This window comes from Akebia trifoliata, chromosome 14, assembly GCF_017979445.1.
Source record: "Akebia trifoliata isolate Shusen 1 chromosome 14, ASM1797944v1, whole genome shotgun sequence".
Lineage (NCBI taxonomy): Eukaryota > Viridiplantae > Streptophyta > Magnoliopsida > Ranunculales > Lardizabalaceae > Akebia > Akebia trifoliata.
The window spans coordinates 5,820,937-5,847,434 of record NC_141388.1 but is presented as its reverse complement, the minus strand read 5'-3'; the positions used below and the strand labels follow the sequence as shown (position 1 = coordinate 5,847,434).

The window sequence follows — 26,498 nt, the reverse complement described above, 5'->3', positions numbered from 1 at the left end:
ATGAAAATCATACTCTAAATCCACCTTGAAGTTTTTTACTTTCTATTTTTTTTTCCTTCTTATTTTTTTGGATTTTCTTATTAATCCTCGAAGGGGTCCTTTTGACCTTGAAGTGTTGAAACCTTAAGGATGAAGTAAAAATTGTTTTAGTGTAGGGATTGATATGAATTAAGATGTTTATAATATGAAGTTGTAAGTTGAGAGGTTCTTTAGAGGGATTGAGAGGGGTGAAAGAGATAATGAGTGTTGAGAAGCTTGAGATAAAGGCTGCAACATGATATTTTTCAGAGGAAAATGGGGCTTTTATAGGTTTTAAGAATGACTTTTAGGGTTATAAATGTCAAAAATAGAAAATTAAAAGATAATGGCATGAGATGTAGGCATTGGAGGGTTGTTATTTTAGAGTTATGGAGGGATATTTGTGAAAAGTGGTGGAAATTGATCATTTTTAACCCAAGTGGATTGAATCCTTCAACCCATATGGGTAGAATGTTAGAAGGGGTTAAGGGGTATGCGTATCAGTTGAAAGAATGATTATGTAATGGGGGATAGCTGTGGATATTTTGAAAAGGTGGAGGAGACGGTGACATGTGTCCAATGATATGAGGTGAGTTGATTAAGAAAATTGAGATGTGGGACTATGAAGATGACTAATAGAGCGTTTTGAGAAGAATGTGATAATGTTAGGTTATGACATAAGGTGTGAGTTGTGGTATTGATTGTGTAACTTTTAGGATGATAATGGAGTTGGGTAGAAGAATTTGGGATGTGAGTGGTGGTGATGACAAATGTCCCCCTTGATGATCAAGGGTTGTATGGACTTGATTGGTTATGATCATGGACATGGGTATGAATTTTGAGTTTGGGCTTAATTGAGTTGGGCTTTTGTCTGACGATGGTTAGAGTTGGGTTGCATGGTATTAGGGTGAGGCTAGAATGAATTTTAGGATATTGAATATTGGTGGGCCTTAGGTGGACTTAGAATTTACTTGAGTTTAGAGTTAGAGAGGTGAAGTATTAAGAAGGTGGTGGGTCTATAAGGCTTTATTGTGGGTCCACAGGACTTTTGAGGGTCTTAGGACTTTTTGATTTGATCAAAATCAAAATTTTTTGCTATTTGAACTTTTTAGACTTGTTGGCGGATTTTACTAAAAAAATTGATTTTTTTGGATTATTTTGAGTGGGGACTATTCAAATTGGGGTGTCTACAATTGTCACACATGAGAGGCTTCCAATGAGCAAGGGAGAATCAACAATAGGTTGCAGATCTCGAGGGAGTGAATTTTTTTTTGACATCTACAATTTACATTTGTGATTTTCTCATTTTTAACATTTTTGGAACCTCAAATAAAAGATTCGTGATTTTTTTACCAAGACAAGTATTGTTATATCGTTTTTAACCAAATTAAAGTTTCCGCCCCAACCATGGTTTGTGCGGTCCGAGGACTAGTCCTGCGTCTTTGGTTCCCAATGGTCCGATGGCTGGCCCGCTACCACAAGATCACTTCGTCACAAAAAATACTCGTCTTGGTAAAAGCAAATAAATACCAAAACGGGCATATAGCCCTCTTGGTAAATAACTTAAAAAAAAAAAGTAAAAATAAAAACGTGTCTGACTCTGAACCAGTAATTTCGACAAAATATTCAGCTTTTTATGGTAAAAAATACTGAATTTTATATGTAGATACGTCAGACTTGTGAGAATCGCAGTAAATACTTTTTGTCATTTCAGCATTATTAGGAAATTTCGATTTTGTACTTCGTAGTTCGTACGAGGAGTTCTACTGTCCGTTCGCGCCCCGAAACGTAACGGGTAGTTGCGGTCACTGAACCGAAGCGTTACAATTTTACTTTCTGAAGATATTTTCGTAATCTCGCGGCACAATTTTCTCGGTTACATAAAGAGAACCCGTCCTCTCCTATCTCCTCTCCTCGCCAGTTTCGCAGCTCTTATTTTTTCTTCCATTTTTACCCTCTAATCTAATATTCGTCTTCCCTTTTATTTTAGTAATAATTAAAAACCACTTCGTTCCATCTCTCTGTAAATCGTACCAAATCCGAAACGAAAGAAACCACTGTAAGCGCCTGTTAAATCTCACATTGCTTTATCTTAGATCTTCTTATAATCCGACTTTAATGTTGCATCATTGATCATCTTCGTTTCTTGATCAAGAATCATCTTGTTTTCGAGATTTCTTGATGGATTCAATCTCTCACTGTAATTTTTTTCTTTCTTTCCAGCTGAATTAGGGTTTCGTTTTCACAAAAGATTTTGCCTTTTCGTGATTTATTGCGAATTTATCATCAGATATACACAGAATTGTTTATAATAATAATAATATATTTTTTCAAATTTGGAGGTTCTGAAATCTGAATATGTTTTTCTTGTTCACAATGGAAATTAGGGCTTCGGCGAGTGTTTTTTGAGTGATTTTTATAGTCCATAGATGTAGCATTGCTTCCTAGGGTTTTGTTTCCATCGAAGACAAATGCATGTATAGGGTTTGTTATGAATTTGCTCCTTTAGTCCAGCCTGGTTCTTTGGTCTCTTAGTTGAAGGAGTCTGAGTATACTTTTGTGTCATTTTTGCACATATGGGCACCTAGATGGCTTGTGGGCTGATCAAATTGTTGATTTGCCTCGTATGATAGCCATTTAGGTTATAGGGTTCAACGTGATATTGCAAAGCCACAATCTTTTTCTGTTTTTCATTTGCAAGCTTTGGTTGCTCCAAGGAGTATTTTGATGTGTGCTCTAAGAAACTAGGCCGTGATGGATAAGAGTCAAATTAGTAGTGCCGGAGATGTAATAGCTTTGGTGAACTTTACATGTAGGAATCATGAGGAAGTTCCAATGGACTAATATTTATCATAATAGTAAATTGAGGCCGATGTAGCTGTCCTACCCCAACTAACTAGGTTAACCACTTTTGTAACTGAAAACTACGAGTTGATCCAGAACAAGCATTGACTGTGAATCAGGACATTATAGTCAAAAGCTATTCTATTTGTATTAAATATCTTAAAATTCATGGTTTAATGACATTTCAGCAGAAAAATGTTTGTATGAATTTAATTACTCATTGGATGTTTACTTTTATGCTTCTATACTGTTATTTTGATTTTGATATATTTTTTTTAAACCTGTGCTTGATTATGTCATACAGCTAGATTTTCTAGTCTTCAGGATTGTTTTTATGATAAAAGAAAATTTGTTAGTTCATTTAAAGTGTATTTTATCGTTCCTTATCCTTTTTCTTTTCTTTACCTTCTTTTTTGTTTAATATACTGTGAGAAAACTCTAATCACTCACATTGCAAAATGACTGAGTTTTGCACTTTTTGATGAATTAATTGTGGAAAAGATGGCTAATGTTTCAAAGAGGAGGAAAATTTGTGAAAAAAGTTCGATTACTCCGGTCACTGCGACAACACCAACAGCTGGTTTAAGAAGGTCCTCTAGAGAAACACCTTCAAAAAAACAGAGGGCACCAAGTTCTTCAAATACACGAAAGTCTGAAAGAATTGAGAAGCGTACATCACCGACACCTCCAATTAAGAGAAAATCGGAGCGAGTTGAGAAGCGAAGGATACCGAGTCCTTCAATAAGGTCTGCTAGGGGTGAGAAAAGTCGTACTTCGAGTTCTTCAGGTTCAAAGAAATCCGAGAAGAAGGGTTTGAGTTCTTTGGACACAAAAAAGAAAAAAGAGAAGGTAGTAGTTAGAAGTGGGAAACAACCAACAACAGATATTGGAGATCGGAACAGAAATGAGAAAAAGAATCCAAAACCTACTCTCATTGTTTTGAAAAAGAAGAAATTGGATTCCCGCAGTTGCAAGACATTACTCAAGACCCGGACTAGGAAGACCAAGGATTCAGGTATGCTGGAGATTGTTTGTGACTGCAACTTCTTTATTATTATAAAACAATTTTTTATTATAAGTTATCGTAGAACATTCATTATGACTGTTGATGGTCTCCCATGTTAGTTCATCAAAATAATTCTTTTATTTTCTGCTCATCTTGGTAGATCTTGATGAGAAGCTAAAAGGGAAGGATGAGTTGTCTCAAGGGGATAGGCCCACCATAGGTGCTACTGGTTCCAAGGAAGTGGAGGAGGAGGAGGATGAAGATGGGTGCAGTGAAAGAAATGGAGATGAAGTGAGAAGAACAGATTTTGAAGAAGGTAGCAAAGGAGCTGTTGAAGGATCCAGGTCTCGTTCGGGAAAATTTGCTGAGCTGACCTCGAAAAATCACGGGGATATAGAACTATCTCATTGTAGGAGGAAGCTTAAAACTTTTCCTGAGAAGGCTCATGAATCCAAGCATGGAGACTGTTCTCCAGATGAAATAATGGCCAAAGAAAATGTTGTTGATGATGGGAGGATGCATATGGACTGCTCAACTAAGGAAGACTTACAGAAACCTGAGTTAACAGAATCTACATCGAAAGGTGGATCACTTTCTGGTGAACGTGATCTGGGAAAGACGTATAATGTTGGAGCTCTTAAAGGAAAGAGGAAGAGAGTGAGTTGGAATTCTTCTGGTGCCTCTGGCAAGGCTGTGGGGGACAAGCTCGACACTTCTAATGCCAATTCTGTTTCTTCGTCGCCATCTGGAAGTAAGAGGAGTAAACTTCTTGGGCAATGCGCTGGCTGCTTTAAAAGACAAAGGTTATCTCTTTATTATAATCGCTGTAGTTCTGTAAGTCTGTCGCAAAGCTGGATGTATAAAATCCTGCATTTTGGAACAAAGAAAATGACATTTTAGTACCATTTCACCTGCATTGAGCCTTTTTAATGTACCAAACCTCACCTGTGAGAAATTGTGGCGTGAACTGCTAAGCTACTAGAATGAATGATAAATGAGCAACAATGTTCCTGTTATGCGTAACATGGGGGATGAATTTTTTTATATTTGTATATGTGAAATTTTAGTTACATTTAATTTGATAAGTAAGGAGCATCCTAACTATTAGCTTGTTGATTAATTAATTTATATTTGCTATTTGCTTGGGCAGGGTAGCCTTTGATTCACAAAATCATGATGTTTGCTCTTGCAACTCTAAAACAGAGCATGATTTATGCAACAAGTCTTTTCAGGAGGTTTGTTCCCTCCTCTGTTAAATGCAATTTCTCTTTTTTGTCACACATTTTTTCTTCTTGTGGGAGGGTATGCATGTGGTGGATAAAAAATTACTCAATCTTTGGTTGAAATTTCCAGCATGCTTAAGTTCTGCTGTACGGTATCTCTTTAAGACTAGAGATACGCAAGTAGAATCTTTCCAAGGGGTTTATTTATTCTGCTTTGCAAGATAAATGGGTCTCAACCAAAGGGACCTGGAATCAACCAAGGAGGGCTTTTCACTTTGTGATTCTGTTGTTTTCCCAATGGTTTTACATTTTGTTTCTGGAAGCATGTGAGATAGAAATCAGATCTCAAATATGGAGTGTCCTGAACATTATTTACAATTCAAAGAGGGAGTGTGAGCAAGGGCCTCACTATATAAAAGCTTTTTTGAAATCTATCTTACCATTAGGAAAATAACTTACGAAAGGTATTCTCTTTGAAAAGTAATGTATTATGGAGGATGCTCCCTTTTGCGATGATTTGGGCCATTTGGGGAGATTGAAACAATTATTCGAGAATAAGTAAGAAGAGCTCGAGATGGTGGTCTTAAAAAACTTCAGGATCTTCAGTAAGATTTTAATGAAGAAGAGAATAGAAAAGTGGTTAAGAGAACCAACCTACAGGAAGCAAAGCAGAAAACAAAAAAGAAAAAAGAAAATAAGGGCTTGGATCAATCCCTCGTCATCTACAAGCTAACCCTCACTCATTTTGGAGCAAACATGCTCCCATCTTACCAAAACACACTCAGAAAAAAAATCAGAGAACTTTCACCAAAAAAATAGAAGACCTAGCGCAAAGATGATAACGTCATCGACTGAGTCGTCCACTCGCTGAAAAACACACCCTTTTGTTTCCTTCCATAAGCACCAACAAACAACAAAAGATGGAAGACTCCATAGAATTTTTTGCCCTGCAAAGCACAGAGATAGCCAACATTGAAACACCTCTATGATAGATATTGAAAATGGCCAAGAGATTTGGGAAAGAGATAGGAAATCGGGCCATATAGACCAGGAAAACTCAATGCAAAAGAATGTGATTTACTGATTCGCTTTCATGAAGGGGCGAAACATACAATGAAGCATGTTGAGGAGACGTACTAAATAATATAAAATATATAAAAATGAAGTACAAACTACAATTGAAACTAACAACAACTATGTATGATCCTGATACATAGGGTCCCATCTAACAAAATCCTCAAAGAAAAGGCCTTCGGATTCATTTTAGAGCTTACACCCAAAAAAGTAGGACATAAAGTGCTTATGATTGTTTTGGGGCTATCATTTACTTTTTTGGTCCTTTGCGTAAGCTTCATCTCTTTAGTGGTTTGCTCGCTATTTCTTACTTCCTGGTGTACATTGTGAGTCATTTTATGTTAGTTTTTTTTTTGTTTAAGTTTTTTTTTTTTTCTCTTGGAGACTCTGAATTAATTTCCTTGCCGTTGAACCATCAATTCCTACAAAGTTGTTTCTATAGGGTGAAGTATTTGTGTGTTTTAAGCATTATTGTTCTTTATCTATTACTTAGGAAGTTTGTGAGCAATCAACTGTGTTCAGAAGTCCTCAAAATAGTGGGATTTTTGTGAGTAGCATTCAAAAGGATGGGGCTAAAGAAGATGCATCTCTCATCGATCAAAAAAGAGAAGAGGAGGATCTTGATGGCAGTGAGATCTTGCCTGAAGCTCAAAGGTGTGCGATGTTTCATTCTCATGCTATCTCATGTTTTTCATGAATGCTTGGATAAGTTTCACCAGTAACTTCCTTCTAACAAATGTGTTATATCGCTTTTAATTGTTGGTTGTTTTATCATGTCGTTTAACAGTTATCTTTTTATGTATTTTTCTTCCAGGAAAAATATGCATTGTCAGAGCACTTTCACTGCTACAATAGAGATCCCAATTCCTCTGGAAGAAGTATATGTTTTTCGTCTGCTTAGTTTTCATTTCAGAGTTTTTTCTTTTTAAATTGATATTTTTTCCTGGGTGAGCTTTATATTTGGAAATTAATATTATCATTCTTAACGCTTTGCACTAGAATGGGCGGGGACTTGAAGCAAGGTTTAGCATGGGACGTACTAAAGAATGCTGCGACAATGTGGTGCGAAAGGAGTTACCTTTGGACATCAAGATGGGTGCTGACCATAATGCATGTTTCATCTGCAAACTTGGTGGAAAGCTCTTGTGGGTAACCCTATTGAATTGATTTCATGTGTGTCTTGAATACTTACTGGCAAGTTGATTTTTTTTTTCGGTTGAGAAAGTAAAAGCCTTGATATACGAAACTGTACAATACTCAAGTCTAGGTTTCTAGTAAGGATTCCTCCTCACTATCTCTTAGCAAAATGGCAACAAATGCAAATTAGAAACCACAGGGTCTCTAGAACAATATGGATGCCTATTGAAGAGAATAGAGACCCAATAGAAGAGCGATCCTGCTTACTTCTACATCCATCAACTTCTACTTGTCCTTGAATTGTTGACACACATCTCTACCAACTAATACTGGGAAATTAGACACCTGTTACCTTTTTTTATTTCTATTAGCTTCTCTAAACATTGTTTATCTTCTGTTTTATAGTTCTCAAATTTTTTTCTTGTACTCACCTAAAGAAAACAGCATTTATTGCCTTGTTAAAATCATTACTAATGCATCCTGGGTAAAAGGCAAGAGTACAGGTCAATTCCGTCGTTGAAGGTACCTCTTAGCTCAGTGGAAGCGATTGGCCAAAGGCTCAAAAAATTAGTTTTGATTCTCATATTTTTATCAGCTACCAGTTATTTCATTCTAACTTAAGATGGTGGTTTGTTCTAGATAGTTCATACTCAAATAGTTAGGATACTACATAGTTTTATGATGATGGTGATAATGGTTTTTTTTTTTTTTTTTGCTTTTCTAAATTAGTGAGGCCATGTGATAACTTATGCACATTGCGCACAATTTTATGGTTGTTTTTATTTATTTATTGTTTTTCACTTGCTGAATGTGCATCTGCCTCAAAACGTGCATACTCAAATAATTTGATATGAGAGACTTCTAGCAAGCCTGGAGAGGGATTTGCTGTCAAATGTTGTGTTGTATTTAATGGCTGGTTTATCAAGAGGATTGAATTGCTTGGTTACTCATTTAGACAGTTTCATACTTTGTAGATGTTTTGGAAAGAAGAGTGACTCTTAAACATGTTAATCATCTTCATAAATTTTGCTTTTGGGTTGATGTTAGGTTATTTCTAAATTTTTGCAATTCCATTGATATTTATGTAGACAGATTATTTATTTTGTAACATGCAATTTCTGAAATCATTTCCTGCTATGATTTCAGATGCTGTGATGGAAAAGGGTGCAAAAAAAGCTACCATCTCCATTGTCTTGATCCTCCTCTGAAGGATGTCCCACCTGGAGTTTGGCATTGTCTGTGGTGTGTTAAGAAGAAGATAGCGTCAGGTGTGCATTCAGTGTCTGGAGGAGTAGAGTCCATTTGGGATGCTAGAGAAGTGGAGGTGTCAGATTCTGAAGGTATGGATATAATTTTAAACAATTTCATGATTCTTTTCTATCAAATGCTTGCTCATTTTGTTTATTCATGTCCTCATAATGAGTTATTTCATAGATAATAGGGGTGGTCTTTGCTAATAATTACTACATATTGTTGTGCTAGGAATGCATAAGCAATATTTGGTCAAGTACAGAGGTCTTGCTCATGTTCATAACCGTTGGGTTCCAGAAAGTCAGCTGCTTCTTGAATCTCCAATGCTTGTTGCAAAATTCAAGAAAAACCAGGTCTCTCATCTCATGATATATATATATATATATATATATTATTATTATTATTATTAATTCGTATCATGACATCCTTCTTTGGCATACAAATGCGGTATTTCACTGTTTTGATCGTTGGATTTATAGTGAGATGTACTGACAGTTTCAGTATTTGATTCTTTTTTGCCACAAAAGTAACATTATCTTATTAATGATTTTCTATGCTTTAAAATTTTTTACTCTTCAGGTTTTTAAGTGGAAATCAGAGTGGACTAAGCCACATCGTCTGCTACGAAAAAAATTGTTAATGTCCCCAGAGCAGCGTGATGAGTACCTTAGTGAGAATCATAGTGATATCACAAATTGTTCTTATGAGTGGTTTGTGAAATGGCGTGGTCTTGGTTATGAGCATGCTACCTGGGAGTTGGAGAATGCATCATTTTTGAGGTCGCCAGAAGCTTTGACACTCATAGGTGATTATGAAAGTCGCCGTGAGAAGGCAAAACGAGCATCTGACCCTTCTAGAGCAGATAAGGTGCTTCTAATCACATGATGAAAATTGGAAGTACTTTTTATTTTCTTTATCATTACCATAACTGGTACTTTTTTTTAGTATTTTCAATCTTTGCATGATTTCTCTCAAGACCACAGGTTGTGTACTGGTATGGCAAGATTATCTTCTGCACATAAGCTCATTTTATCAAACCTACTCTTTGACCTCTTGATATTTGTTCTGAATTTGAACCATGGATCTAAGTAGGAGGACCATATTGGTCTACCAAGTATCTTGGGAGCTGTACGGTCTCATCAAATCTCAAATGCTAGTCTAATGAACTCAGCTTTATGAGGAAGCTTCATTGAAGACCTCCCCTTCCCCCAACACCTACCCTCCCACACACAAAAAAATAAATAAATAAAAGAAAGCTTTTTCTCAAGCCCTTGTTGAAGCAAATGTTAGCTCTTTTTTGTTTAATCATCTAAATACATAATCATCAAACCTAACGCCTGTTTAATCGGTACCATAAAGAAGATACCTACCCAAAAGTTATTTGGGACATTGAAGCCTCCTCTTTTTACTCTTTATACCCCTTCATTAAGGGCAAGTGAAGGCATAATAATGTTTAAGTTCAATTTCATAACTGAATACAAAGTGTCAAATCATCTTTTAGTTAACAACATTTTGAAGCAAGGATGTAAAGCACCGTGGTTCTCATTTCTTCTCTTGTTTAGCAACTGAATTGCTTTTGTTTCAGGACATTTTTCTTCAAATCTATTCATATATTTAAAGCTTTTTTTTTTCCGACAAGTAGGTTTGCTACAAAAATGGATTCCTTCATCCATTTTCCTATAAAGATGGATTCTTTAAAATGATCCCCAGGATCTTTTCATGATATCATGGAACAGTTTCTTGAGTTGTTTGCTTTGTTGCAGAAAAAAGGTTTGCAAATCTCTTGTTTCATTGTTAGGGAGGATGATGGGACTTCGGTTTAGGAGGGTCTTCAACAATTGGGAGATTGGTTGGGTTGCTAGCCTGGCATCTATGCTCTGTTCTGTAAATCTTAGCAAGGAGATCTTGCTAGTTGCTACATATTGGGTCAATGAGGGTTAGATGAAGTCTGCCTCTGGCCCCTTGTTGTTGGTTTTTTTCCAGTTTTGGTCCCAAAACAGGGCAGTCTTTAGTTTTTCTAAAACACATCAGAACATCAAACTAGTTTTAGGGAAAAAGTCGGGGGTTCCTTTTCTGTCGATGACGAAGCTCTTGGTTCTCTCATCTACCACCCCATCTTTGCTCTTCGTCCCTCCTCTCCCTATCTCATCTACCACTATTCTCTCAAATTGAGCTGTCTCTTCCCCTCTTATTTATCTGTTTTTAGTAGGTCTTTTGCGATATAAATATCAGTTTTAATATGAGACAATTGACTAGTCACTATCATATTATATAAAGAAACTTCATAGCTTCTGTTATTTTTTTAAATCTTTAAAAAATATTGATGAATTTGGTTTAATCTTGATTTTTACTGAGATACCAGCTGCATTATTGATAATCTCTTGAATCGCTTTTAGTGACTTGGATACTTCTCACCATATTGGTTAAAAGAAATATGATTTTCTTGAAGAGAAATTTAAAATAACGTAAATCTTAAGCTTTCTACTTTTAGGCTTCTAGAGTTAAATTCAAAGACTTGTTGAGGTTTTCTTTGTCATTGGTACTAGTTGCATGTTGGTTTCTGTTTGTTATCAGTCAAAATTACCCCACATTTACCTTTTCTCGAACGATCATGACCCATGCTAAGCGATGTTTACTTCTAATTACTCAAGCATGTTGGTAGCACATTGGCATTTAATGTGTTCTGGGATACTGTGATTTACTGCTATAATAGCAACAATCTACATGCTTGTCTTTGCTATTAGTAGTATGTTACGATGACAGTTTGGTGCTTCTTGATGTGAATATATAATCCAGCTTATTTACATAATTACATTTCCAGCCAGAGGCTTGATTTAAATTGTTTCTTTATTTTGTTCCAATCATTTTGTTGATGCTTGATCTCAATGTCATCCATGTATGGTGTTTCCTTTATATTAAAAGCCAATGTATTTTATTTATCTTCTTGCTGCTTCCAAGCATTATGATTTTTTTCCAACCAAGGACATTCTTAGTTTCAACTACGTACAAATGATGTGTTACATCTTTTATTGGGCTAAAAATTTTACTTCTTTCCTCTTATTATTGGATTACTTAATTTTGCTAACTTTTTGTTGTGAACAGCCTGACATACCTGTTGGCTAATGGATTTATAATCAACAATTTGCAGCTACTGCATGAAAGGAAAGGTTCATTGTTCAAATTGTCAAAATTGTCAGGCATAGGTGTAACTGGAGTAGATAATGATCATCTAAGTTTTGTCAACAAGCTTCGTGAATATTGGCACAAAGGCCAGAATGCCGTTGTCATTGAGGACCAGGTAGAACTTGCTAGATCATGTTCATATTCTTGATTTTTTTTTAAAATGCATTTTGCAACTTCATAATGCTTAGTGTCCAATGTCTTTCTTTTGGATATTTATGATATCGAAGGCATGCTATCTGATAAAGGCATGGAATATATATAATAAATTATGGCTCTTACATTGGTGTTGTGATAGTATCTGGACATTTAAAAAAAACTCCCAAGTCCATTAATGCAATAGTCAGAAAAAAATGAGTTTTATTGCATTTTCTTAATTTGAATGAATTATGAAGGCCCTGGCCGGGGTTGCTGTATGTTCTGTTTATGCATATATTAAAAAAAAAAAACCAAGCTTTATTGCATTTTCTTAGTTTTTGCAAATTATGAAGTCCCTGGGGTTGCTCTCTTTTCTGTTGGCACATGAAATAAGAATGTTTCTCAAAAAATTAGTTGCATAATGTGGAAGGAGGGAAATGGTTAACATAACAATTGGGTTGTCATTTTCGTACCTAAGCATTGCCATTCATCCATCGTATTTTATCCATAGATTGGAAAGGTAATACAGGACGATGGAGTGAATGAAGATTCTTAATGTGTGATTGGTAAGCAAGGATCCATTTTTACCAAGTTCAGAATGTGTCTTCAAATAATTAATATGATTATATAAAATATAGTTTCTGATGCTGTTGTTGATACCATGACTTGAACTTCAGATCTTTTAGTTGAAGTGAGGAAGTTACTTCCAGTAAAGCAACCAAGTAACGGCGAAATAGATGTAGATTCGTTGAAATATGGTTTCTAGTCAATTTCTACCTTTATTATGAATTTAGTATATAACTATCCAAGGGGCTATTTGAAAAATAAATGGATTGAAGATGCGATCCGTTCTCTGTTAGTGTGACATATAATCAGGTACAAGCATGAGACTCTTTTGAGACTGGAATGGAACATTGGTCTGTAAACGTTCAATGTCTCAGTTGAGACAGTCTTGGTTTTCTCCTCATTGAGACAATACTTTGTGACCAAGGTTTTAAACCTTGGGTACAAACATTACTACACCTTTGATTGTGAAATGTTGATTGCTTGTTTAACCTTGTGAGTCACATGAGAATTCATGTGTCAAAGAGTTTCATTATATTTTGGTAAAGCCTTACTTCATATCTTGCAAAAATCTTTTTAGACCTGCAATAGAACTGGCGGGCAAAATAGTTTGCTTATATGTGGTTCTATTCTATAAAAGCTATTATTTTTTTAGATGTGACCTGCGCTGTGGTTCTCTTTCTTTATGTCCCTGCAGGGTGTAGGTTTCTTTGTTGCATGGTCGTATTTGCTGTCCATTATTTATTTATCTGGAAATCCTTTTTCCTTTTCTTATTTTTTATATATTAATCTTCTTAAGTTTTTGTCGGCATGTCTTTGAATTATCATCTTAGGTAACCATGCAAGGTTAGCCAGAAAATTGTGAGTTGTGTGTGATTCATTGATATGTTTTTTGATGCTTATTCTCTCTCTACTCTGCAAAAGACTTGATTATTACCGTCTTTTTTTTTTTTTTTTGATAAGTTTGATTATTACCTTCTGTTTCTCAACAATTTGATTTTCTCCTGAATTCAGCTAGCTGATGTTCAAACATCCATGTACAATTTGTACTCCAATTCTTTAATATGATTTGATGATTTCATGTTTGCAGGAGCGAGTTTTGAAGGTTATCTTATTTATCTTATCCTTGCAATCTGATATTTGTCGTCCTTTTCTCATCATCTCAACCTTCTCTGCTCTTTCTGCATGGGAGGCTGAGTTCATGCGCCTGACACCTTCTGTCAAAGTTGTTGCCTACAATGGGAATAGAGATGTCCGCAAGAGTATACGATCTCTGGAGTTTTATGAGGAGGGTTGTGTAATGTTTGAAGTACTTTTATCACCTCCAGATGCTATTGTTGAGGTACCTTATTTCTTAATGTTTTGATTGGTTATGTTTCTATAAAGAGGGTTTACAGTACACTTCAAGATGGAAATTCCCATACTTATGATTCATCCCACTTTGGTTGTTTTGTTAATTGAAGTTTTCTTCTTTGTGTTTGTTCTTTCTTGCCTCTTTTTCGTTCTCTTTGTAGCTCGGCTTTGGGGTAGTCACCTCGACCTTTCCCTTTTAATAAATTTGTTTCACTTATCAAATTTTATTTTCGTAATCGTTGGGCTTTTCTTTCTTTTTTGACTATGTTGTTAAGCTATGGGGGCATTCCCCGTTTCTCTCCGCAAATGATGTATTAAATATTGTAGCTGGACAAATGGGTTTTATCTTCGCTTCTCTTGTAACTTAAATTAACAAGACTGTTCTACATTCATTTGCTTCAAACTTCTAGTTAACTTCTGAACATTTTGTTCTGCAGGATCTAGAGGTTTTAGGATGTCTAGGATGGGAAGCAGTAATTGTTGATGAGTGCCAACACTCCAGAATCTCAAAATTTTTTGAACAAATTAAGATGCTAACTACTGAATTTAGGCTTCTTATTGCCAGTGGTCCAATAAAGGTATTTATCTTTCTCTTGCTATTTATATTTGATGCCTTTTGCTTCAGACGGTCCTTAGTTTCCATGTTTCTCCAGGATAGCATACCTGAGTACCTCAATCTGCTGTCCTTCATTGATTCCAGTGGTGATGGGAGTGGCATGTATAATTTGAAGAATGATTCTAATGACAATATTGGTAAGGTTAAGGAGAGGTTCACACAGTTTGTTGCTTCTGAGCGGAAGTCTGAGTCCTCTAAGTATGTAGAGTACTGGGTTCCTGTCCGGCTTTCCAATGTGCAGCTTGAGCATTATTGTGCTACTCTACTTTCGAACTCTATATCACTTCGTTCATGTTCAAAGAATGATCTTGTTGGAGCCCTTCGTGATATTCTTATCTCTACCAGGAAGGTCAGACCTACCTAGCTCTTGCATTTCATGCTGTTCTTTTTTATTTCTTATGTTTTCTTTCTTCATCTATATGTTGACATTTTACAATAACCATGGCCTGGTACTTGGTAGGCATCTTCGGGTTTTTCATAATTACTTAATAGTTATATGTTTCTTTGCAGTGCTGTGACCATCCCTATCTTGTCGATCAGTCTTTGCAAAGCTTACTCACAAAAGGTCTTCCAGAGGTTGAGTATTTGGAAGTTGGAATAAATGCAAGTGGAAAGTTACAGGTTCTTGACAAGATCCTTTCAGAAATAAAAAAACGAGGCTTAAGAGTACTTATCATTTTTCAGGTACACGGTTCAATGATACTCATTTGATTTTCTTTTGCTGCTATGGAGTGTGTGGTAAATTTAAAAGTCTGCTTGACTGAGTTAAAATTATGATGCAAAGATTTTGTTGATTTGAGTGTTTGGGAGGCCGGGGTCCATTTAGATCTATACATTGTTATATTCCCCGCATTTTTTTTTAATATTGTTGTAATTTCGTCCGTAGTAACTCTATATGTGGATGTCGTGTGTTGCCCCCCAAGGTATTGGATTTCGATTTTGGAGTCCATTTTTATCAACTCAGTCTTGGTGTTCTACTTATTCTAAATTCCTTGTACTCCACACCTCTCTCCATGATTGTAGTGTTGTGTTGATTTCTCCTCAAGGTAGTTGAATTTTGTTTTTGGTGTTTGTTTTGATCAGCCTAGAAATGAAAATATTACATTCAGTGTGGAAATTAATACAATTTCATGGAAATGACGCAAATGTTGTGGAAATGATGGGAATATTGAGAAACTTTGTTTTGAAACTGTGGGAACTGATAAAGCACATATGAATTTGCACTCACAGCTTATCAAACTACAATAAATAACCAAAATAAAGATTAGTGGTCTTTTCTACACATTGACACATGTATCTAAAAGCATGACAAACAAAAATGACTATATTTTAAATTGAAATGTCACATCAACTACAAACACCTTCATATTAAATTATTAATACAATTGCTTAAATGCACAAAGTATTCAGCTGACATCTTTTTAGTTCAAAATATTATTGAATAGCTTAGTTAGCCAGGATAATCCAAAATTTATTATTCCATCCATTCCTAAGGTCCCATCTATTTTCATCTTTGCTAGAGTTGTCTTCACTTATGAAACCTTAATTCTACGAAAGTACATGTCCTCTCAGCTACCTGGCATAAAACCAATTGATTCTCTGTAAGTAATTTTTTCGTCTTACCTTTGTTCTATCACTCTTTCCCATAGTTTCGCTGTATGGTTCATAAGTTTAATATCCTTTTTTTTTTGTTATTGCTAAGTACGCAAGTTTAATATCCTGATAGTGGGTACATCTCTAAATGTCTCTTCCATTCTCAAATATAGATTCTATGATGCTTGTTCTCCTTTCAACTGACATCTTTTTAGTTCAAAATATTATTGAATAGCTTAGTTAGCCAGGATAATCCAAAATTTATTATTCCATCCATTCCTAAGGTCCCATCTATTTTCATCTTTGCTAGAGTTGTCTTCACTTATGAAACCTTAATTCTACGAAAGTACATGTCCTCTCAGCTACCTGGCATAAAACCAATTGATTCTCTGTAAGTAATTTTTTCGTCTTACCTTTGTTCTATCACTCTTTCCCATAGTTTCGCTGTATGGTTCATAAGTTTAATATCCTTTTTTTTTTGTTATTGCTAAGTACGCAAGTTTAATATCCTGATAGTGGGTACATCTCTAAATGTCTCTTCCATTCTCAAATATAGATTCTATGATGCTTGTTCTCCTTTCAACTGACATCTTTTTAGTTTTCGAAATGTTACTGAATAGCTTAGTTAGGCAGGATAATCCAAAATATATTACACCTTCCGTTCCTAAGGTCCTATCTATTTTCATCTTTGCTAGAGTTGCTTTCACTTATGAGACCTTAATCCTATGAAAGTATGTGTTCTCTCAAATTTCCACCTAACTCTTGCCAAGTCTCTTTTGTTATCTTCATTTAGTAATTTATGAAAACTTTTTTCCCCCTAACTCCTCATCTCTTAACTAGACTCCCTCATTTTCGCCTTTAGTGCGTCTAAATTATCAAAATCTTTACTTTCTTTTCCCTAATTCGTGCCAACTGGTAGACACTCATTTCTCTTGTACACTCCCTCGAGGCTGGAAATTTTTTTCCTTTCCTCGGCAGGACATGTTTCTAATCATGGTTACTATCATGGACAGCTATTATGTGCTAATTTTTCTCTCTGATATATATATATATATGAACCACCTGTTTTATGATCTTTTATATTTTTATGAAAAATTTCCTACTCTTTTTACTCATTTTATATTGATATATTTATTCATTTATTTACTATACATTCTCATCTAAATGTTCTCGGTATGGCAGTGTATTGGTGGCTCTGGAAGAAATTCCATTGGGGATATTTTGGATGACTTCCTGCGACAAAGATTTGGTCCTGATTCCTATGAACGTGTTGACAGTGGATTGGTCATGTCAAAGAAGCAAGCTGCCATGAACATGTTTAATGACAAGGACAGAGGGAGATTTGTGTTCTTAATAGAAAATCGTGCTTGTCTTCCAAGCATTAAACTGTCATCAGTGGATAATGTTATTTTATTTGATAGTGATTGGAACCCATTGAATGATTTAAGAGCTCTGCAGAAGATCACTATTGATTCACAGTTTGAACAACTCAAAGTTTTCCGTTTATATTCATCTTGTACTGTGGAGGAAAAAGTTTTAATTCTTGCTAAGCAAGAGGTAACCCTTGATAGCAATATACAGAATATAAACCGTGGTACTAGCCATACATTGCTCATTTGGGGTGCCTCTTATCTATTCAATAAGCTGGCCGAGTTTCATGGTGGTTGTACCCCATCCTCGGGTTCAAAGATTTCTTCCAAGCAGTCATTTTTGAATGATGTAGTGCAGGAAGTATTCAGTCAACTACCCCATGACACTGAAAGAAATACTACATCCAACTGTTCAATCATTTCGAAAGTTCAACAGAGAGGATCAACTTATTCCTGGGATATTTCTTTACTTGGTGAGCTGGATACGCAGTTGAGGGATGAAGAGCTACCTCATGCTTTCTGGACAAATTTACTGGAGGGGAAGTGTCCTCAGTGGAGATATTTGTCTGGGCCCTCTCCGAGGGTCCGGAAAAAAGTTCAATATTTTGATGACTTACCAAAGATAACCGAGGTTGAAAGTAATGAAGTTATAAAGAAGCGCAAGAAAGTGGTTAGCATGGACAAGCAAGGTAGGTAGATTATTTTAACACTTGCATAATGGATGATTGGGGTGCTTTGAAGAACAGACACTCATAGGATAGATTTTTATTTTATTTTTCTAGTTTCATGTTTGAGTTCCATGAATTGTTTTTTCTAGTTTGTTCATGTGGTGAAACTGAAGGCATCCCCTTTTTCCGCAGGAGATTCTGGCCCTCCAGCTGGTAATGTGCCTCAAACTTTGCCAAGGTCAACAACTAATATGAATCCTACGGCCAAAGATATCCTTGAACGACCTCAAGTTCACAGGGTTGAATCTGAGGGAAGAAGAAACTTGCGTGATTCACAGATGAACCTTCATCTCTACTTGAAACCAGAGATATCAAAAGTCTGCAAAATCCTACAACTTCCAGTATGTATCTCATAGAACCTAATTACTGAAGTATCTTCTTTTTGTTCCTTTTTATTAGAAGTTCGAATTTATTAATGCTGTACGTGGTGCTTTACCCCTTTTGAGGATTGTGTATTTCTGTGTAACTTAGACATGGACGTGTGTGACTTGGTGTCAGATACAGATTCAAAATCTCACACTGACTCAGCAAACTTGGTTACTTTGATATCTGTTTACAGTTTATGTAATACATTATAAGATATATTATTAAAAATAATGTGTTCATATTGTACAGGTAATGTATTTATAGCTTAAGCTGAAATGCTAGAAAATGTCATTAAGTGTATAAATAATAGATAAAAACATCATATTTAATAAATTATGATTCATCTGAGTGATTGTTGGTGTCTTCTTGACAGAAACGTCCTATATGGCTAGATTTCCAGAGAATGGTGTCCATGTTATGTATGTTTATTCTGCACAACATCCTTTTCCTTTGCTTAGTGTTTCTTTTTTTTGCATTTCTTTTTTTGAAAAAGGAATTTAATTATTGTTCTGAACAAAAATAACTCTATTAAATAGATGACAGGGTAAAGAGAAGTATGATAGAACTGCTAATGTACGCCCATGTTTGGCCAATGAGTAACTCAAGTCATTGACACTGGAATATGCCTACACAATTTTTTTTTTTTTGATAAACGAATGTACCTATGCAAATATCGAAATCTTTAACCAGATTTTCCCTACAATGACATTCTGAAAGAGTCTTGGATTAGCTGGACTTGAACCCAAGATCCTCATTGTTGCAATGCAATATGTCAACGAATTATGCTATGGGCTCTAGCCCAACCTTCTGAAAAAGTCATTTTTATTTTTGGGGGAACCTCCGAGGAAAAAGGCAACAATCTTCAAACACTCCAATAAAGGGCAGAGCTACCCATTAGTCTTTCACACCAGGGTTCCTAAATAACCTTCAAAGTTGACCCTGTTCATATCCAAAGAATTTGCAATGTCTTGTCCTGGATTATATCACCATCAGAATTGTGTCTGGTTCCTATATGTGTTGCACTTTTCCAGGCTAGCATCATTGTTTTGGGCATTAACTAGCCAATCTTAAGTGACATTGAGCATTTTTTTTGGAAGAACCGACTGTTTACCGAATAGAGATAGGGGTTCAAAAGAACTAAAACCTGCTTAAATGCTCTACCTAACCATATTAGAAGGATCACCTGTCGTCATTGGAACCCAAATTGTTCAAGAGAGTAGTTATAAGGGTCTACTTTGCGTTGTTACATTACTCCGTTTCTAGTACTTGTAGTGCCAGAGAACCATCTTTACAGCAACTTTTTACCATCTGTAAGAACTTTGGTTTTGTCATCTAAGCAATGACTGCTTTTGATGATGGAATCTAGTCCTAAAGCTTAGTATATGTAGTGTATGTTTTGATGAATATATGTATCTTGTGTATAAGATCGATTTTTATCTAGATGAACTAGTTAAGGTAGTTGAATCAATGGTTCATTAAGAGTATTGTTATCATTCAGTTTTTTCCATGTACTTAATCTATAGAGTTCACATGGATGTTTCTGCAGACAATGATAGTACGCTTTTAAGAATATGACCATGATCTTTCATTACGTGTAAGTTGTAACTACCTTGCTATTGCTTTAGAAAGAGTGGAAGAAAGATCAAATCCTCTGGTAAATACTGGAAAGAATATGTTTTTTTTTCCTCCACTTGTGTTGTGCAAAATGATGGTTTGTTTGTTTTGTTTTTCTGTTTTTTTGTTTTTTTTTGTTTTTGCAGCTGTAGCTAAGAACGAGACTTCATATTAGCAAAAAATCATGGATTTCCTATAACATTTAATTCTTGATTGTTTTTTTTCCCCCAACATTTCTAGGCATGGAGCTGCCTTGATTTTTATTTTATCATTTCATCACGCATATCTGTTGATCATGGATTACAGTCCCACATGTTGTCAAGTATGCCTTATTTGGATGCTTTTGACCTTAAATGCAGGAGAATGTCAAGAGGATGGCTGGAAGGTTTCTTGAATACATAATGAATAATCATCACGTCAATAGGGAACCAGCGACGATATTACAAGCTTTCCAAATATCTCTGGTCAGAATTTTCCTTCCCTATTCAATTCCTCTGTTGCATCATCTCGCAAATCTAGGAGACATTTAATAGTTAAGAAAAGGAAAATAAAACATAATTGGAAGTATGCAATGTTTTAAAATCCAGAAACACATGACCCGACCATCTTGCTTTGAAAGTTCCAACTTAGCTAAGTTGTTGAGGCATGGTGATGTGTTGACCCAACTTTAACACTGACCAACTAAATTAACCCTGAGCCTTCTTTAGAAAAGAGTGAAGAAAGGGGGGCCAAGGTAGCCCGCTCAATTACAACGGACAAAAAAGAAAAAACAGAAAACCCAAAACAAAACTTTGGTCTGATCGTGGTCAAATATCCTTCTATGTTTTTCGTGATCGGGTGACACTTTGTGGTACATGATCATGGGACCCAAATGGAGATGAGTCAAGGGCCACATTTCCAGCCTTCCGACAAGTTGATTACAAGTTGAAGAGTTTTAAGACCATATATTTCACCATGGAATCAAGCTCTATATTTGGTACGGTTAGAATTTAGAAGTCTTAGAACAGGAGGACTGATATTTTGGTAGAGGATGATATCATCCATGGTTAGGATATCAAGGCTTGAGAATATCCAAGTCGGCCTTACTGCCATGTCATTTAGTGTGTCGTACTAATACACATGTGAGAAGTTGCAGGAGTCTGTTAGTTAGATCAAGAGCCTTTTTATAAACTTTTTGTTGGTAACTATAAGAAAATATATTTTACAAGAAAAGGGGGAAAACTTTATGCTAAGAGAACTGGAAATGAAAAATCACTGGGACCTAGATTTTTATAATTTAGACACATTTGTAATTGTGTAAAGATGAGAATTTCTGCCTAGGCCAAATTTGAGAAGTGGCCTAACATCTGGATGGTCAAAGTCAATGACCACACAGCATGTGTGTATATTCAGAATCACAATTTAACCGTCCAAAATAATAATCCAATCATGTAACAGTTAAGAGTTGCTTTCAATGGCGCAAATTCTGACACGAATAATCCCACTTGCGGTCCAACATATGGACAGTCAACAGATCAACAACTGCATAGCCATGTTTGACTTTGGACAAATTGCATGGGAAGTGAAACCTATGCGATTTACATAGAATAACTATTATATCTGAAAAATAAATGTAACGTACATATATTGATGTACCTTGCAATTATGTAGTGCTGGTCAGCAGCATCCTTGTTGAAACACAAGATCAATCGCGGGGAATCACTTGCACTTGCAAAGCGGTGCTTGAATTTTGAATGCAAGGAAGAAGAGGTGCAGTTTGTCTATTCAAAATTGCGGGTGCTGAAGAAAATGTTTTCTCAACGAGCAGAGAATGTCATGGAGTCGAATTCTGCAGAAGATCCTGCACCAAGAACTGGAGAAGTTAAAAAACACACTTTACTTGCAAGGGGCTTACAATCAACAGCTTCAAATCAGCAAGACTTTGAAGTAGGTAAGATCGGAGAGAACTCTAAAAGCCATAGCGGGTCTAGTCAACGAGTCTCTGCCAAGCAGGGGATGGCACCTGAATCTGAAAATTCTAATGGATTAATGAAAGATGAATTATCTAAGAGTATTAAGCAAGTAACGAAAATTCATTCCAGGAGGATGAAAAAACTCTTTAAAAAGCAAATGGAAGAATTCCAGGAATTTGACAAAATTAGGAAAAAACTTCTGGAGGAGGGTAAGGCAAAGCTGGAAAGCGAGCGAAATTCGGAGTCTCTTATTTGGGCTGTACGTAGTCAGATGTCCATTAGATCAGATAAGTTGAAGGCACTAGATCAGGACTTTGCAAGGAAAATGGAAAAACTCAACTTTAGTATGGAGGTGCAGCAGAAAAAACTTGAGGCTAAGCAGCGAGCGGCTAGGAGTGAAGAGAAGCGGATGAAGGATCATTGGTTGGAAGAAGCAAAGTCTGGGAGACCAGTGGCTTCATTTTCCTTGCTCCCATTGTCTGATTCTGGTTTTAGGGTAGAAGACATGGAGGCTAATGAGCAAGGTGGAATTCCTGATGGTCATGAGAGGGCCAACCCTATCCCTGTGCATTCTGATGGAATTGTTCCAATCATGCCAGGTGAAATGGTATCTGCTGAAGTTTCTAAAACTGTTCCAAATGAAGCAGTAGAGACTGGTGTCCCCACTGAACTGCCAACTCTTACCATGCATAATGATGGAATTGATACTATGGCATCAGAAAGGGAAACTGTTATAGGAGCCAGGCAACAGAATAGTAGAGCTGGTGGTTCTGACAGTGGGAGCATCCCATCCTTGGAGCGAACTCAGACAGATTCACCATTGACTCATCAGCACATTGCTTCTGCCCAAGATAGCCAAGTTTCATCACGTCAGGTATATGAATTTCCATTTAAGTTTATATATATTGGTAGGTTTGATATGGATATCAACCTGTGAATCTTTATGCTAAGATGCACAATCTGTTCTTGGACCTCTTTACTGTACAGTTCACTTTGTGCTGTCCTGAAAAATAGTCATTTAATGGTTGTGACTTGTGATCATCCAAACAAATTTGATTTTTAATATTCCATTGGTGGGTCACGACCCCTGATGTGCACCCAGGTGTACACACTATAATATGCTTTTGGTACACACTATCCTTAATTTTTTTATTCTACTTTGTAATAGGTGGTTGTGCATGTGTGCATGATATGACATGACTTGACTATAGAATAGTCATATCCAGTTCTCATAATCATTCTTGAGGCAGAACTGATTAAATTGCAGACTTTTCTAATTCCATATGCGTTTAAGTACCCACAATGAGCATTGTCAGCTTATCCATGTCAACTTGGTTTCAAGTTGAAGACGTTTCAAGTGTGAATGAGTTTGCATGTCTTAGCTGTATAATAATCATATGCGGGTTCATGTGTATCAGGTACCCTCTGGTGAGCACTCCTTACAATCCATATCATCCGGGGTGCAAGTTGAAGACTTGTCAAGTTCTGTGGTGCGGGATTCTTGCCAGCAAGGCGAAGTTCTGCCACTGCTGCCGACGGATGCCATATCATCTGATCAACAATCTAATCATGACACCTCTGTTCTGCCACCTGTTATGCAGTCGCAGCTGCCTCCATCCACAGCTCCACCTTCTGCAGGATACTGTCAGCCTGACGTATTTTCCTTTGTGGGGATTGAAAATGAACAGAGTAACGAAGAGCATGCCTCTTCCCAACAGGCTCAAGTTTCACGACCACCTTTGGAAGACCACCCTAATCCATTTAATAACTCTGTATGTCAACCCACTGTACAGTTGCAACACCATCCGCCTTTGGACACACCTTTGGGTGGAAGTGGACATTTGTCAGATCCTAGAAGCATGGGCATTGTTCCAGAATCTAGTAACCGTCCTCCACAAAATGCTCCTGTGAATTCCCGGATGTCTCAGCCTTTGCACCTTGACCCTCTGCAAAATGAACTGGCGAGAATACGTAGAGAAGACGAACAATCCATTAGGATTCATGAAGATGTGGTTTGTATCTGATATACTGAAGCATTGTTACCATTATTGAAGGCAAAATAAAACTTATCCCTAACTAATACCCTTTCTATGATTTCTTTTCTTGTTTTTCCATATGCGTAGAAAGTGCGGCTCAATTCTGAGTGTGAGAAGGAGATAGAAGAGGTCCGAAAGAAGTACAATGCTTTGCTTCAGGATTCTGAGACAGCATTAGTGCAGAAGAGGACGACACTTCATTCAAATTACATTAAAGTTTATATGAATCGGATATTGGCTGAGGCATTCAAGTTCAAATGCAATGATGCCAGGGGTAATATGGCATCTAGACTGCAGCAAGGTATGGATATCCCTTTGGACCTTGCCCTGTAGCTTGGCATTCACATTCTCTAATTTTAATGATCTCTGCTTGGCTTGGATATGATATCTTGAATATTAGATGGAATTGGGTTTGTAGAATTGCTGTGTAAGGGGGTTCTTTGGTCTTGTTTTTTCTTTATGTTCTTTTTTTTTTGATAAGTATTCTTTATGTGTAAGGGGGTTCTTTATGTTCTGCTTGGCTTGGATATGATATCTTGAATATGTTTAGATGGAATTGGGTTTGTAGAATTGCTGTGTAAGGGGGTTCTTTGGTCTTGTTTTTCTTGATTTTCTTTGCTTTCCTCCTGTATTGTCTCAACCACCTTTCTCCCTTTTTTTTTTTCAATCTCTTAACCATCCAAAATAAAAAATTATTCCATATTGGTATATGATTGATTATAATAAAAAATTGTGTTGCCAGCTCTATTAACTTGGTAAAGTTTGATTGTGGATACCACTACCTGGGTTCAAAATTTACCATTGCCCACTAATTACTAACCACTAACTCCATTGCCTATCAAAACAATTAACTTATAAAATGATTACCCATCCAACTTAAAGTTCGAAAGAAGCTATAAGCTAATTTCCGAGTCAAATCTGTCTCTCAACAACTGCTCATATATCAAGAACTTGGAAGTTGGTAGCACGCGACATACAAACAATGCATGCGTTTGATATATACAAATATGCATGTATGCAGTCTTCCTTTACGTTTTCAATCTGACGGCCCATCTGACTCTTATTTCCTTTCCAGGAGCACCTACAGGATTCATGCAGCAACTATTTCAGTTGTCATCACTGCAAAATGCAGAGAGACCTGGTCCACCAGCAGTGCCAGCTGCAGCCCCACCAGTGCATGCAGTCCAGCATTCCTCGGCACTTTTCTCAAGCAATCCTCCTGCCAGACCACACCTCAGCCCCATCACCCTTCCCATGGCAAGTCAACAAGCTAGCAGTGAACTACGGGCCCCAGCCCCACATCTGCAACCCTTCAGACCCACCCCATCCATGTCAGTACCCAGTCTCCCTCCCCACACAAGTGTGCTGCCCAGTCAGCATCCACTCAGTAATCCTACTTCCACTTCGGCCCCGCATCAACAGGTTACACCACCCCGTCCACCTACCTACCACCAATCAAGACCTTTTAACAGTATGATTATGATGCATCAGCCAGAAAGTGCTGGAGGAGGGTTGCCAGTTACCCCGTCTTCCTTGTCTGCTCTTGAGCTGCTTATGGACATCGACAACCGTCCTGGTTCTAATCCATCCAACCTGTTACCACCTTTTCAGGATTTCGTGTCTCATCAGGGTTTAGGACTGAGCTCTGATACATTGGGACTGTCAGCCCGTGCGGGTATCGTGGCAGACATTGTTTGCTTATCTGACGATGACTGATATGGTGGCTAAGGAAAAGCTTTGCTGGGTCTTAGATAGCAAATTTTTTGTCAAAAAGCATAAAGAAGACATTTCTGTAGAATATTTTGTATGAAGATTTCAAACCCCCATCATGGTCAAGAAGATGAGCTGATCTTAGATAGCACTTCGAGATGAAGCTTAGGGTCAATTGCTGAGGCATCATCTATTGCAGAGGAATTGGCCACTTGACATTTTTGGTAACGAAGTGTTTTAACCACCCTTTGCTCATCTTTAGACCCGCTCTATTGTGTATAGTTTAATCGTACTTGAGCTTCTTTTATTTTTTTGCCCCCTAATGTAGTCTCATTCCATCGTTTATAATTTAATCTTCTTTTATCCTCTCTTTTGCTCCTATACTAACAGCTAACTTGGGATCGGTTGGACGAGTTGGTTGGTTTGAATTTGTTTTTGTAGCAATTCTCTCTATCACAAGTTTGATATAAAGTCCTTGAAAACGCTACTGTTTTTAATGTAAAATAACCAATTATTTGATATCTATATAAAGTAGGATAGTGATTAAGCATCTACTAACCCATCTTATAATTTAAAAAGAGAAGGAACGAAGAAAGAGAGATGTAATTTCTGATGTTTTGAACCACTTTTCTGTTGAATTAATAATTGATTGAAATGTTGAACCGACTGAGATGGCGAGAAGAGTTTGAAAATAAGATACCCCACAACACGTGCTACTTTGAGTT

General features: G+C 36.6%; 1 protein-coding gene across 3 annotated transcripts; it reads left to right on the top strand.

The window, feature by feature from the left end:
- The first annotated feature begins 1,771 nt into the window (after positions 1–1,771).
- LOC147385805 (uncharacterized) lies at positions 1,772–26,141 on the top strand. Of its 3 annotated transcripts, XM_086422278.1 has the most exons (22): positions 1,772–2,077; positions 3,364–3,877; positions 4,029–4,671; positions 5,019–5,103; positions 6,659–6,819; positions 6,980–7,043; positions 7,165–7,310; positions 8,449–8,642; positions 8,785–8,906; positions 9,133–9,420; positions 11,702–11,851; positions 13,526–13,777; positions 14,226–14,366; positions 14,442–14,753; positions 14,915–15,088; positions 17,180–18,056; positions 18,228–18,436; positions 20,435–20,539; positions 21,726–22,901; positions 23,446–24,039; positions 24,151–24,364; positions 25,139–26,141. In XM_086422278.1, exons 2-22 carry the CDS (start codon positions 3,364–3,366, stop codon positions 25,777–25,779), a joined length of 7,062 nt encoding a protein of 2,353 aa, XP_086278404.1. In that variant the 5' UTR covers positions 1,772–2,077; the 3' UTR covers positions 25,780–26,141. The 3 variants fall into 3 exon arrangements, with proteins under 3 accessions (XP_086278404.1, XP_086278407.1, XP_086278406.1); XM_086422281.1 differs by lacking the exons at positions 1,772–2,077; positions 3,364–3,877 and having other exon boundaries at positions 4,530–4,671; positions 6,721–6,819; XM_086422280.1 differs by lacking the exons at positions 1,772–2,077; positions 3,364–3,877 and having other exon boundaries at positions 4,530–4,671; positions 6,663–6,819.
- Positions 26,142–26,498: the final 357 nt, after the last annotated feature.

Coding starts and splice junctions, on each gene's coding strand:
- LOC147385805 (XM_086422278.1), top strand. CDS start 3,364: ATGGCTAATGTTTCAAAGAGGAGGAAAATTTGTGAAAAAAGTTCGATT. Junction 7,044..7,164: donor TCCCAATTCCTCTGGAAGAA/GTATATGTTTTT, acceptor GCTTTGCACTAG/AATGGGCGGGGACTTGAAGC. Junction 9,421..11,701: donor ACCCTTCTAGAGCAGATAAG/GTGCTTCTAATC, acceptor AACAATTTGCAG/CTACTGCATGAAAGGAAAGG.